The 15288-nt window shown below is 31.3% G+C and overlaps 1 protein-coding gene across 1 annotated transcript; it reads left to right on the top strand.

Moving 5' to 3' along the window:
• Positions 1-1821: 1821 nt before the first annotated feature.
• On the top strand, positions 1822-9237 carry LOC149878827 (uncharacterized). Its single transcript, XM_090071853.1, has 3 exons — positions 1822-2311; positions 4416-7826; positions 7911-9237. The coding sequence occupies exons 1-3, from the start codon at positions 2113-2115 to the stop codon at positions 8912-8914; spliced, it is 4614 nt and encodes a 1537-aa protein (XP_089927979.1). The 5' UTR covers positions 1822-2112; the 3' UTR covers positions 8915-9237.
• The last annotated feature ends 6051 nt before the right edge of the window (positions 9238-15288 follow it).

The following is a 15288-nucleotide window of genomic DNA, read 5'->3' as shown; positions in this document are numbered from 1 at the left end:
GTCTGCCGTAATTTACGGATTTTGGCTATAGAGATTCCTGCCATGGCCACAATGGTTCTTATTATACGTTACAGACGTTTTATTCAATCAATAAATGCTGCGAAGAAATATTAAAATATCGGTCTTTTATCGAAATTTCAACCGTGAAAATAAAATTTGGTCACACAGTTACAAATTCCTGGATCCGCGCCTGATATATTTATGTCTTCAAAATATGAAATAGCTACTCAAAACTTTTAAACAAAAATTTTGACTTAAAACTTTATGATTTCTTGTTTGAAGAACAAGGACGTTGTAGAAACTGTGTTAGTGTATTAGCCTTTGGTGTTCAAAACGTCCATCTTTAGATATGATGCAGAGTTTCAAACGTTTACAGAAATTAGGAGCCGTAGGCTGAAGCGCTTCCTCCCTTATTTTATCCCATTTGCTCAACAAATATTTTTTTAAAGACTCCAAATTTTTATGGGATTTAGAACAAAAGCTCTTCTTTAAAATTGATTAGATTGAACTTTTGAGGGGGTTAAGATCATAAGTGAGGTTGGATTTTGACGGCGTTTGACCTGTCTTGTATCTTCTAGGGGCACTTGAGAGAAAATCCTATCATTTTGAGGTTTGTAGGCTCGCTGAATTGTGAACATTTTTTCATCTGAAAAAAGGACTTGTTCCCAGTTGTCCCCTACAGCCTGTTCAAGAGCATCTTACATCTTTCCTTCCTAACGGATTTATTATCATTCGTCAACAGCTGCGTTTTATGCATTTTTTAAGGCTTTCGTCCTAAAACCTCCTCAACAATCAATTGTACTGCTTCGCAATTCACACAGATGTCACGACCAATCTTTCTCATTGATTTATTTGCATTCCGTAGAACTCTGTTTTTATGATTTTATGTAAGGGAGACGTACGGACGAAAGGCTTTCGACCTCTTTCTTGTCTGTTACCTTATTATCCAACTCTTTTTTGAACTGAATTGTTTTCGATAAAGTTTGCTCGGCAACCTTCATGCTCTAGAGTTATCACATTGAAGCTCGCCTCCCTAATAAAGTGAAATTTCGGAATGTCTATGTTTTAACATAATCTTTACTAATAATAAACTCTGAAAAACAAAAAAGCAAGTTTAATATGAAGTAAACGATACCCTATTAATAAAATTGAGCTATAATTTGTTAATACAAAAATATCTTTAATAGCTCTAAAATTGTTTCCGTTATTTCTTGTCACCCTGTACATGTATACATACTAAAAAGTATATTTATATATATATTTATATACATATTACATATATGCATATAAATGTCATGTATATATACTTATATGTATTTAAATAATTTGAAAATAAGAAGTCGGAAGTAAAAACTACGAGGTACGAGAAAAATTGTGAGTTCCCGCCTCTTTTGGTTCACCCAGCCATGATGAAAAATCGGAAAAATTAGCACATGATACTTTATTTAGTTGTACTACATTTATCCAAATATTAGTCGAAAAAAATTGCATATTGGCATGATGTTGCTCATAATGTTTTTAAAATGAATTATGTTAAAGTACTTACATGCTATATATAGAATTTAATCGCAATTTAAGTAAAAGTTTATTTTGGTTAGATTTTTTGATTTGCTGAGAAATGGAGTTTACTATTTCATATTAGATTTAAATGTAAATACATGATCTGATATCTTTTTATTTATTTGATCTTTAAGTTCTGATTTTTTAATATTAAAGACTGATATCTGAAGGCTAATGGTATTTTGTTTAGCTCTCTATATAGATAAGTTAAGGATTTTACGAAAAACTCAGTGCAAGTTTTGATTTACCGAGTATTAGTTTAGTTAAGTTATGGTAAAATGACAAACTTTGTTTGGTGGAAATTCTTCAGATATAATGTGGAAAGTTGTTCATTCTTTATATGATGAACATTCAAAGTTTGTCCTACAAGTTCAATTTTATGAGGCAACATTTATACTTTTATACATACATACATACATACATACATACATACATACATACATACATACATACATACATACATACATACATACATACATACATACATACATATACAATGATTTTTAATTTTTCATAGTGCAATGGTGAAGTGTCTCTTAAAGTATAGTTAAAATGTCTTTACAAGTATTGCGGCATCTACATAATTGGTCTTTAAGAAAAGAAAAACTGTTGAAGAAAGAGAATTTATTGCAACATGAAAGCATAAAAATAATTAAACTGATGCATCAAGATGGTGATAGTATAACTCAAAGCACTTCTTCATTAGTTGCTGAAATGGAAAGTATTTTTTCTGCTGAAAAAAGAAAATCTGGTAATTTCACAAAGCTGTGAATTATTTATATCTGCCTTAAATTTTTCATAAATTATAATGCAACACAAAACAGTAACATGCATATGTTTAAGAAATACTTTATTTTTTCATTTTTGTTTTCTGATTCTGTACTGAAATTTTCATAGAAATTGACTCGTACCTAACTCAATTTTTTTGTTTTAAAAAAGTAACTTTTATTAAATGTAAAATTTAAGTTAATTCCAGTTTAATTAACAATTTCAAAAAACTGGATGTTTATTAAATATAATTTTTCAGGAAGACCAAGAACAATCACTCAAATAAGCAATAGAAAACTCATTTGTCTAAAACTGATCCATGAAAAAATTTGTCTTTGAATTACAAAGTAATTAGCAATTCTGGTAAACAAAGTGAAACTTTCATAGTTCCAAATTTCTTTAGTTGAGAGCCAGCACAAAACCCCTTTATTTCTGCAAGGAACATTAAAGTATGTCTTGAATGTATTTAAATTGGACTTCAGACAAGTAGGTAAAAATTCACTAGGGCATTAAATCAAAGTCCTTGCTATTTTTATTGACAATTTGATTTGTATTTATACTTATTAAAGTGTATTTGCTATTGTCTGACTCAAAGATTTGATCTGAAGTACCAAACGCCAATTATAAAACATGATGGATGAAAATAGTTTTGGGAGTTTTTAGTAAAGACTCTATTAATTCAATTCATCTTTTTGAAGTATCATTTCTAAACCTTTGCATGTTGCTGTATACAAACTGGAATAAAGTAAGATCTTTTGTTTACTTATATAAGGATAATATCCTTATGACATATATACTTGAATCCTAAGTTTTTCTTGTTTAAATTGTGAAGTTTGTACATTATATAACAAGTTAGAACTATAAATCAACTCTAAATAATTGCATTTGATAATATGTGATTGAATTTGTTTAACAATAATCACCATGGTAATGTTAAACAAGTTTAAGAATGTTTAATTTTGAATTTTTGAATTTTAATCTTTAAGTCAAAAATGTGAAGATGTTTCATATCATAGATAATTTGTTTTCTTAGTTTTGTTATTTACATTTATTCTTATTCTTTATCATATATATTTCTCAACCAATAGAAAGTTTGTGTTTTTTTCAACCAGTATTTGTCTTGTTCACTTTGTAAGCTCAATTATTGCATGGGTAAAAAAAAAATCAATAATTTCTTTTGAATGATTTTTTTAAGAAATACTAAAGATCATTGATTAGTTTGGTTTCATTAATGTTTGAAGACTGCTTGCTTTTAATTTTAAAAAGTATTCCTTTTCAATAATGCAATTTCTGTGAAACTATGAGCATTATAGATTTTATCCATACGATTGCTCTATGGTGGACACAATATATATATACTAAGTTTTACTCATTTGATGATTTATTTAAAAAATTAGTTCAGAAGTAGGAGAATTGTTGACTAATTTACTAATTTACAAAACTTTTGTTTAGCTTAGCACATTGGAAATGGAAACCTCTAATGAATTTTTCATTTGCAATAAAATTAATTTTTGTCCTCATTTACCATAATTATACCGTAGCTGATATTAAAATTAAAAGAACTTTTAGCATAAAGTTACTTAAGGATGATTGATTACCTTTCTAGCATTAATTGTACCTCCATTTAATAATAGTTTTTAGGCAAATTTTTTCATACTGTCTAGTGAGTGTCTTAAATGACTTTTAAGACACTCACTAGACTTTTTTTCTTTACCTGCTCTTCACTCATGATGGGCAGGTAAAGAATTGATGGGTAATGACACTCTCTAAACGATATCAGAAAATAAAAAAGATTAATGTAAAAGAATTAAAGTATTCACAATATTTGATATTGCTAATTAGTTTATCTTCAAAGTTTTACAAAAAAAATAAGTGCAAGCATTATTAAAAAATTGTAACGATAGTGTGCTTTTGTTTTACCTGGTCATTGATGTACCATTTTTTGTAATAGATTAAAAATACCTGCATAATAAATCAAAAAAACTTTTAGACTAAAAATACCTGCATAAGAAATTCCTTTTACTCTATATTTAATGCTGCTTTACTTTTTTGTTATTGACTTTTCAATTACTGTTGTCTTTTTCTAGGAGGCAGTTCCTCTTCTTTCACCAGCCAAAAATCAATCAAAATTGCTCAGAAGATGGAACTTAGTATTTCTTTACTAAGAAAGATTCATCATTCCAAACTTTCAAATAAAACAGGGAGAAAAGCTTGTTTAAAACAAAAAGTCTTGCAAAACAAATTTCTACCTTTATCTAAAAAAATTAATAAACTGAAATCTATGCGAAAGAAATTCCTAAAATGCCAGTACTGTTTTCACAAGTTTCCGACAGAATTCATTCTATTTAAGCATGAGAAGATCTGTTTGTTTACAAGTGCTAATGACAAACCAAGATTATTTGCCAAGGATCTACCTACATTTCTTTATTCATGTGATAGTTGTTGTAAAAGGTTTATCAATAAACAGGCTTTAGATCAACATTTAAAATGTGAACATCGTTCAAGGCCTACATGTAACAAATGCTTTAGGATGTTTGAGTGTCATCAAATGCTTGTTGAGCATGAAGAGGTGTGTACTGGTATGTTAGATGGTAAACCAATAAAAAAGCAAACCCATGGTTTGATCAGTTTTATATGTACATCTGATATTTATATATGTAGCAAATGTGAGAATCCTTTCCCATCACAAGATCATCTTAGACAACACCAAGTTTTATTACAAAAGAAAATGCCAATAGACATAGTTTTTGAAAAAGGTTTTGATTTTCCAGCATCTGAAGAATTTAATAACTCAGAGGAACATAAAGAAATAAGTAGAACAATGGAAATTAGTGTTAATAATGTTGCTTCTTTTCAATGCACTCAACCATTTCAAAAAGGCGAAAACTCTTGCATAAATTGTGGCAAAATATTTCAAAATAATGCAAGGTTATTAAACCACGGACATATTTGTAAAATAAAGCTTGCCTATTCCTGTTTTTTCTGTTCAAAGCAGCTTCGTAGTAAATTTCGATTAGATAATCATCTTTCATCTTGCTTAGAGCGTAAATTTATTGGTCATCATGAAAAAAGTAATTTGACCAGGTTCAAATGTCAATATTGTGAGCAGTTTTTTCTTCTGAAAAGTCTATACAGGCATCATATACAAACTGAACACAGCAATATTTCTGCTAAAAGAAAAATCTTTAAAAGTGGTATGAAAAAACAGCAAGGTGGTGTAAAATTATCTGGAAGCATTTTGTGTGGAAATTATAGTAATTCAAGTTGTTTCAAATTCTGTGTTAAGGAAAGTTGTAACAAGAAACCAATTTTTAAACCATTGCTTAGGATAGAAAGTATACCACCTGGATCATTATCAACATCAACTAATATCTTGAAAAATAAAAAAGTCTTTGTTGTTAAAAATCTGCTTGAAAAGAATCCATTTATATGTAAGTACTGTGACTTTACTTGTATGTCAGAACAAACATTCACTGATCATTTACAAGTCAAGCATAAAAATTTATCTAATAGTTTTCATCTTGTTTCATGTAAAAACTGTTTTAATGTATATCTTAACAAGCAAGATTTAAATAACCATCTTTGCAACTTTAAAAAGACATTTCATCAGGGAAAGAAAGATGGTGATTTTTCTGTCTCAGATACAAGTATTAATTCAAAAACTTTAGATGTGTTCTCTTGTCCAAGCTGCTTACGTGGCTTTAGGCAAGAAAAGTCTTATGTAAGACATATTCAGGTTTGCAAGGTGTCAATACAGAATATAATTAAAAACCCAGATGATAATTGTATTAGTAATCATCTTTGTTATGTTTGTGGCTGTACATATGACAATATTGTTATGCATCTTATTGGGCATTCTCTTAAAAAACCTTTCTGTTGTACCGAATGTAATTATTGTTCAGGTCAAGCAGTAGCAACATATAAGCATATGCAAGAAAAGCATAATATAATTCATGAAGATTTCAACCACCAAAACCCAGATATACATTCGAAAGAACATGGTTTTGAGAACTGTAGTTCTTGTCAAAACTTCTTTCTTAATGCTAAAGATCTTTCTAGCCACAATGAACAAGGTTGTGAACAAACCCCATACAAAAAATGTACTGTCCAGATTCGAAAAGATACCCTAAAACTAAACACAATATTACAATGTATGAAGTGTTCTATCCACTTTAAAAGCAAAAAACTTTTACTTTTCCACTTGAAGGCATGCCCCTACCAAAATGATATTGCTCCTGGCATCTCTGCCCAAAGAAAGTTAATCTTGACAAAGAAAACGAGTTGTTGCCCAAATTGCTCTAAACCTTTCAAATGCAATTTATCTTTAAAGAAACACATTAAAAGTTGCTCAAGATCAACTTCAGAAGAGCGAGAGTCACTACTCATTAAACCAGCAGGGCCCAATATAGAATCTCTTCAAGCAGAAAAAGAGGAAAGTGAAATCGATGCAGCAGTTTTAGTTAGCTTGGAAGACGCTAAAGAGTCCTTAGTATCGTTAATTAATGATTACAATACAAACAAAAGCTGCAAAGAGGATACACAATCTTTCTGCAGTTCATTTGTAAACAAAGAGAAAGAACTGAACAATCTTGATAAACTCACAATAGCATTAACGAAAATTACAGCAACAACAATCACAACAAAAGCAGTAGGAACCACAACAAATGCAGTAGGAACCACAACAAATGCAGTAGGAACCACAACAAATGCAGTAGGAACCACAACAAATGCAGTAGGAACCACAACAAATGCAGTAGGAACCACAACAAATGCAATAGCAACAACAATAAATGCAGTAGCAACAACAATAAATGCAGTACCAATATCAGTAACAGCAGCAGAAAAAACTATAAACTGTTACAAAAGCAAAATTAATGAAGCTATAATAGAAGGAGAATTGATATTTTCTGAAGATATTTCTTTTAAAGTTCCAGTATGTTCTTTAGTTGAATCACCAAAAAAGTTAGACAAATTGCAATCCCATAAAGTTGATTCTACTTCAAATGCTGGATTTAGTTCTATAGATAATGAAGATACTTTGCCGTGCTCACCAGCAATTATTTCCAGTTTTCGTATATATCCATGTCGAAAATGCAATATATCTTTCACTCTACCAGAAGTTCTTGAAAATCATTTACTTTCGGGTCACAGTATTGGGCCTGGAATAAATCCAGTTATTCAGAATACAGGCAGCGCAACATCCAATTGTACTAGATTAACTTCTAACAAAAGAAACTATTCAAGTCTGTTTGAATGTAAAAAGAATGATATTGACTTCACCAAACGTGATGTGACTTTTTTAAAATTAACAGGAACACCTGTTATATTGCCGAATTTTGCGACTACATCTTGTATTAAAAATAATTGCTATTCTTCGTATTCGCTGGCGCAAGAAAATGAATGTAGCTCTGTTGTAAATGACAATATCAAAAACTTTGAAAGATATCGTAGCTGTTATACAAATCCCAGATTTACAACATCTCTTCCGATCGCTGACGGTATGTTGATTTTTTCTCCTGATATTTTTTCTTCTGAGTTTTTTTTACTTTTGCTTTTAATAATTACTTAGTGACTTTATTTAGGTCCTGGCATCCCCCAGTATAGCTCTTCCTCTTCTATTCCGTATAAGAAACCGTACTTACCTGAAAACTTTCAATACACCGCAAATCTACCTATATCATCCCCCGTATTCTTCAATCATGCCCTAAACTCCTATATTACACCTGAGCCGTTTTCAACCAACCTACCGCCGTATAACTCTTCTAATTATAACGCCTATTTCAATTCCCTGTCAATTTATCATGTATCACAACACCCTGCACCTCGTAGTTTGCCTGCTATATCAGATCATTACTATTTTCCTTTATCAGAAGGTAGACAACCTGGTCATAATTTAACTTTACCCCGGGAAAGTCTTGCAAACAAGCCTACGCAATTTGTTTATCCTCGGTTGCAGGCTGAATATACTGGCTTTTCCAATAATAACTCGTTAACTAAAATTCCAATTACAGTTGCTGAATCTAGTGTTTCTGAAGCCCAACTAATTCAACATGAACTTCAAGCGAATAATCGATTGTTCCCCTCCTTTTTGAATGAGAGCTCAAGTAACGTCGCGTCTAAAATTCGGGGTGCTGACGAAAGTTTTAGGCCTTATCATGATGTTAATACTATAAACGTAGTTGGAACCAATTCGTTAGAAAAATCTCTTTCCAATGCCCATTTTGACGAGCAACACTATGTTCACAATAACCTTTTCCATTCATCCGACTTAATGGAAAATAACTCAATATATTCAAGTAATTTGGAAAATATTTTCTTGCACCCAGCTAATTTGGAAAATAACTTTTCACACTCAGCTGATTTGGAAAATAAATTTTTACTAAAAAGCAGAACTAGAAAAACACACTTTGTTAAAAATAAAGAGTCGTGTGCCCTTGAGAATTATAAGTCCAACTTTAGACCTGCACTGCCAGCAAAATCCATGGAAATAATTCAGGCTTTAGAGAATAAGCACCATCGAAGGAAGCAACTAAATCCAAGACCATTGCGTGAAAATTATACTACAGAAGCCAATGCCCAGATATAAAATAATCTCATTAAACTATTTTATATTTTGTTATTTTTTTATCTTCATTAAAAAAAAAAAAGATCAGTTTCACCATAATTCTTGAGTGAAGCTTTTGATTAGGCGAAATATTGCGTCACTAGGACCTTAAAGTTCGCTTGCGAGTTTTTTTATTGCTTTTTCTTTTTTATCTCCTAAATTTTGTCAATCCTTTCATGTTTCAAATATAAATGTAAAAAAAAAAAAAATTTACACCTGCGGCGTCTTTTATCTTTTTTTTTCACCGTCGGGTGAATATGTTGAGGCGATATGTATGTTAATGTATTAAAAACTTAAAAAAACAACAGAATTTTATTTTTTTTCTTCCCTAAAAATGAAACAAAATTTAGCCAAATTATTTGCTGTGAAAAAAACTCAGGTAAATTGCTATATCTAAAGTGTTAACCATCCGGAACTTTTCATACTGTGTCGGAAATCGAAAATATGGCTATCAGGACAGTAAGTTGTTCAGAAAGATAATTTAAAACTTTAATAATTAAAAAAACTAGTCACTATAAAAAGATCTATGCCCGTTAAAAGTCATTAACCATTTCAAAAAAATTTTTTCTGAGCGTTTGGTTAACCGTACGGTCAATAACCAAAATTTCACCATTCGTTCAATAACTGGATACCCGGGTACCCACCAACTGTGTAGTGAAAAGAACAAAACTATAATGTTCAAAATTTATTGTGAAAAAGAGAAGTTTTTTTTTCTTTATTAGAAAGTAATAATACTATAAGTAAATAATCGTATTGAGTAATGGATGATGGATGGAGTTATGGAAATACGATGGATAAATTAGGTTTTCAACGGTAATGAGTAATTTCCTTGTTTTATTTTTGAATAAATTGTTTTGTACTTTTAATCAAAAAATAAAATAATAAACTGAAAACTTTTTTCAATAGAAATGTTTTCGAAATATTTGATGGTGAAGAGTCTGGCAATGGCCACGTGTTGGATAGTGACGATGATGATTTTTTACCAGAGTGAAGTGGCAGCTTCGGATATTGATGATACTGGTAATTTACAATTCTATTTTCTATCATGCAACAATGATTTTGAAATATAATGTTTTATATATTGTGTATATTTTTATAAGAAGTTGATGAGAATGCACTCGGCGAAGATGAAGAAAGTGAAATAGAAGATGACGATGAAGAAGATGAAGAAAGTGAATTAGAAACGCCAGTTAGTGGGCCAACTATGCTAGCAAAAGATGGTACTAAGTGGACTGAGATACCAAAAAGTGAACATCAAGTTGCAAGGCATAATATTGTGCGACAGAGGTGTGGGCCTAAAAGAAATACGAACATGCTGTCAATTCTAGACACATTCAAATTATTTTTCACTCCAGAAATGGCTGATATCATTATACGTCATACGAATAAAAAAGCAAACTTAACATATACAACATATAATGAAAAAAATCCAATGAAAAAACAACTAGTGTGGCAAAATCTTGAACTTCAGGAATTTTATGCATTCCTGGCTATTTTGATAACCTCCGGCGCCAACAACTCAAATACTGACAATACAAAGGATATATGGCAGTCGTACTCATATCCATTGTATCGTGCAGCAATGGGCATCAATCGCTTTTGGAACATCATTCGTTTTATTCGATTTGATGATGCTAATACTCGTGCTCAACGCATGGAGATTGATAAAGCTACTCCAATACAAGACATTTGGACAATGCTTAATAGTAATTTAGCAAAACATTATAACCCAACAGAGCACCTGACCATCGACGAGCAACTTTACCCATATCGGGGTCGAACTAAGTTCACTCAATATATTCCATCAAAGCCAGCCAAGTATGGAATTAAAGTATGGTGGATATGTGATGCAGAAAACTCGTATCCCCTCACAGGTCAGATTTACACTGGAAAATCAAGTGCCGGTCGTGAGAAAAATGTTGGTGAGAGAGTTGTAAAAGACTTGGTAGTACAATGCAAAGGATCCGGTAGAAACATTACAATGGACAATTACTTTACTACTCTGTCATTGGCAAAATCTTTACTATCCTGGGATCTAACAATTGTTGGCAATTTAAAGAAAAATAAGACATGCATTCCACCAGCAATGACTGCATTGAAAACACGAGAAGAACTATCCACCGTGTTTGGCTTTCATGAAAAAGTAACCATGTGTAGTTATGTGCCCAAAAAAAATAAAGCAGTGATTATGCTATCATCAATGCATCAGGTAGCAAAGATCGGTGATGATGCAAAGAAAAAACCAGAAATTATTGAATTTTACAACTGGTCAAAAGCTGGTGTTGATACAATGGATAAAATGCTTGGTAGATACACTACTAAAAGATTAACTCAAAGATGGCCTCTAGCATTTTTCTACAATATTCTCGATGTTACCTGCCTTGCAGCATATATCCTTTATTATGAGAATAATAAAGTGCTTCCAAAAAAATCATATGAGCGACGATTGTTTTATTGGCAACTGGGCAGAGAGCTGTGTACTCCGTTTGTTGAAAAACGTTCGCATAATCCACAAATCATGAGGCAGTTTACTACGAAAGTGGCAATTTAAAGTTTTTTTGGTCGAGCAATAAATCCATATGTGCAACCAACAGCATCTAAATCTTCTAAACCCCAGGCACAACTCGATTCAACCAGAAGGAAAAAGATTACTGGGGTATGCCATGTTTGTCTCACCAGCGAATTTAAAAAACGTCGCAAAACTCGAAAATCATGTTCGATATGTGAGTTCCCTATTTGTGATGAGAATTGTGTTTCAACCACGACATGTGAGGAGTGTGTTAAATAATTAACTTCTTTGTTATTTTTTATGGCAATGTGTTTAAATAAAAAAAATACTTTAATAAACAGTCTTATTATTGTGTATAAACCCAGCTTTCATTTATAATAGCTTAAGTGAGTACCGGGGTACCCGGTTATTGAACGGAGGAGGTATCGAGTTTGATAGTTAATAACTGCTATTGAATGATTGATTCCAAAAAATTTTGACGAAAAAGTGGTGTCAAACTACTTCAACTTTGGGGATCCGAGCAGTCATAAAAATATTTTAAAGGGAAGTTAACAAATTCTACTTTGGAAACTGGAATGGATACCTGGGTACCCGGTTATTGACCAGACGGTTAAAGCAAAAGAAACCAAAAACTTTAAAAAGAAGAGACTTATATGAAAAGACTTAAAATGTCCAAAATTTGTTTTCACGTTTTTAGGTTTATTTTATAACAATGTATCGATATACAATTATTTCATTTGTTTTGAGAAATTTATGATGTGATTTATTGTTATTTTTTTATGTCAGCCACCAGTGGTTGACGGACAGAATGACAAGCCAAAGTCAGGTATGTCTATTAGGGGTCGAATAGGGTTTTCTACAATCACTAATTATATTTTAAAAAAAATTCTGGTCTTTTTGGTTAGATTTTGATTGATACTTTACATTTCAAAATCATACTAAACGTTTGTTCATAGGAGTTTTAATATTTTACTTTTTACAAACTACACTCCTGCAAATAGAAAGCTACTTTAAAAGTGCTTGTAGTTGTAAGCAGTAACCACGTTTTTTAACCCCTCTATGTAGTTTGGACTGTGCTCTCCAACTTTTCTCATTCGCCAAAACTGATTGAAATCCTGATGAATTAATTCAAGAGCTTGTTCGGTCTAGTAACCTAAGCCTATAGAATATAAGAAGTGCAAAAGAAACGCAAGTTTGTTAAATAAATATTCGTCGTAATTTATACAAATTTTACGATTCAACTGTTGAAATAGAGTATTTAGTTACTAATATTATAAATGATTTTTCATCAAATTTAAAAATTATTTATCATACTGAAAAATCCACCTTTCATGTCAATGAATTCAATAATATGTTGCTCAACTATGTGCACTTTCAAAGGAATTGCAGCCCTTAGATTTCTATAGCTCGTAGAAAATTCCTCTAAATCTTTGGCATGTGTGGAGCTTAATGATTTTCCAAAACAACCATGAGCTATTTTTTCAAAATCTCAAAGTACCTTAATGATGTTGCAGTCTGTTTTCCAACCATTTGAAGAAAAACCTTTAAATCTTTAGATACTGTGTAATCTAAGGATGAAATGTTCAATTTATCCAAAATTAACCGCAAATTATGGTATTTTTCGATCAATGAAGGCAAAATGGCCAATATAATAGTTTAGGTTTATTGACAGTGTAACTTTAAGGAATCCCTGCCTCCAGCTACACCTAATTTGATATCAACATCATTTGTTCCTTGACTTTTATGATGAAGTACCATTGCTACAAGCTCTTTAATGTCATTGCAATACACAATAGGAGTGTCTTTTTCTACCAACCATACATTCATAAAAAATCAAAATGAATGATACAAATTGCAATCTAGTTATCAAAAAATCTTTTTTTGGTAACAGTTTACTTACTTCTTTGCTTTCATCTAATTCTAATAGCAATCGGAGTTTATCACCATTGAATAATTTTCCAATTATTTCATTGTTCTGAATCAGTTTAATATTGAAACCAGGCTCCACACTTTTCCGTCCTGCCTCACTTCTCAGAAATTGTGCAAGTTCAATCATGTTGCTATTACTTAGAAATCATAATGAAGTTATTACAAAAATTGGCTTTGAACTCATAAAATTATTTTTAAAAGTATTTTTAAGCAACAAAAACTTACCTGGCATGTAATTTTAATTGAAGTTTGTTCAATTTATCTAAAAAAAAGAAAGGTTTCTTAGCCTCAATCTTTCCGAAAGAGACAGTGAGTTGCTTTGGACCAAAAGTTTTCAAAGTTAAGGTGTTCCCTGAGTCATTTGTACTTAAATCTTTGAGAGAACTTAACAGAACTTTTCCTTGCGTTATTGGGGATGTTGATTTTACAATGGCAGTCAAACTCTTTTGCCTTTCTAATTTCGTTCAGGGATGTGAAATTCCTTGTCCCACTTGGGCATACCAATCTTGAAAAATTAGTCTTTCTGCAGGTTTATTTGAAATATCTTCAGTGCCTTGATTAACAAGTTTTCCCGGCATACATTCAACCATGGGGACCAATACTTTTTCCATTTTTGATTTGCGCCCATTTTCACAAATAAAACATTCACATTTTCTCCTTCTGATAACTCTGGTATTCAGGTCTAAATTTTATACTATATGTATAGCAACTATAATAACTAAAATAACGTAACTAAATTTTAACTAAAGTAAATTAAACATCAACATAGTTATAATTACCTTCATAACACAGCCGCATAGTTTTCAGTTCGTATTTCAACGCGTGTGAGGAGTTATTATGCAACTATTAATAATTAGCAACTGCTAGCTTTTACTTATTGTTGATAATTAAAGGTTGCTTTGCTTCGTTTTTAATACAAATCTAAAAAGGAAGTAATGAAAACTACATATCCGCCTATAAATTTCAATGTTAAACAAACATTTTAAAATACTTTAATAAAAAATTGATAAATCTATCACAAACATTTCTGAAAATCTAAATACAGGGGCATGGGGATGATTTTGTGGTGTTCGAAACGATCCCCCGAATCCCCGTTAGGGTATAGTTCCTAAAAACCCTTTTCAATTTTTTACTTGTTTTTTTTTATTAAACTAGATCGAAATTCATCGACAGATTTCAAAAATTATCAAAAAAAAATTTTTCGTTTAAAAATTAAGACCATTTAAAGTTATTTCAGGGGGTAATTGGATGTAATTTTAAGCTTTGCATGGTTATAAATCTTAAACGAAAAGAGATTTTTTGATGAAATTTGAAATCTGTCGATGAATTTTGATCTAGTTTATGATTAACAAAAAAAAATTATGATTAAAGGAGACGTAGTTCTAGGAAGGGGGCAGTTAGGGATCGGGGCGGGGTTGGTATAGCTCCAATTACCCTTTTTTTGCAAGTCATCCTCATTGGACACCAGTATCAACATACTAGAAATTTGAGTATGCCTGATGCCTCTTAGTTACCTATCTTGAACAAGGAAATTCTTGGGCACTCCCCTAAAATATGTGATTTCTCCCCAGGCCCCTAGTAAAAAAAAGTTGCCGTTCACATTATTTTCCGATGATAATCAAAAAAGTTCTGGGGATGTGTTGCATGGTCTTAGAGCATGTTTTTATGCACCGCAAAGTCATTTTAATTTGCCGAACACAAAGAGCAAAAGTTGCTGTCAAAAAAAAATTGCTGTGTAAAAGATTAAAGTTCTCTAAAATAATCGCCGTTTGCTCAAAATAATCGCCGTTTGCTCAAAATTCAAATTACATTTTCTTGCATTAATAAATTTAACAGATATTGGGAGTTATGTTCCAGTGATCGATAAAAAAGAAATCTACTCAACTAAGATTCCAGAATTTATGTGGTTTTTGTCCTT

Source organism: Hydra viridissima, unplaced genomic scaffold, assembly GCF_058129835.1.
Source record: "Hydra viridissima isolate aposymbiotic clone 2 unplaced genomic scaffold, HvirCarnegie_v1 scaffold_14, whole genome shotgun sequence".
NCBI classification, from domain to species: Eukaryota; Metazoa; Cnidaria; class Hydrozoa; order Anthoathecata; family Hydridae; genus Hydra; species Hydra viridissima.
The sequence above is the reverse complement of the archived record's forward strand: the minus strand, read 5'-3'. Positions and strand labels throughout refer to the sequence as shown.

Coding starts and splice junctions, on each gene's coding strand:
- LOC149878827 (XM_090071853.1), top strand. CDS start 2,113: ATGTCTTTACAAGTATTGCGGCATCTACATAATTGGTCTTTAAGAAAA. Junction 2,312..4,415: donor TGCTGAAAAAAGAAAATCTG/GTAATTTCACAA, acceptor GTCTTTTTCTAG/GAGGCAGTTCCTCTTCTTTC. Junction 7,827..7,910: donor ATCTCTTCCGATCGCTGACG/GTATGTTGATTT, acceptor GACTTTATTTAG/GTCCTGGCATCCCCCAGTAT.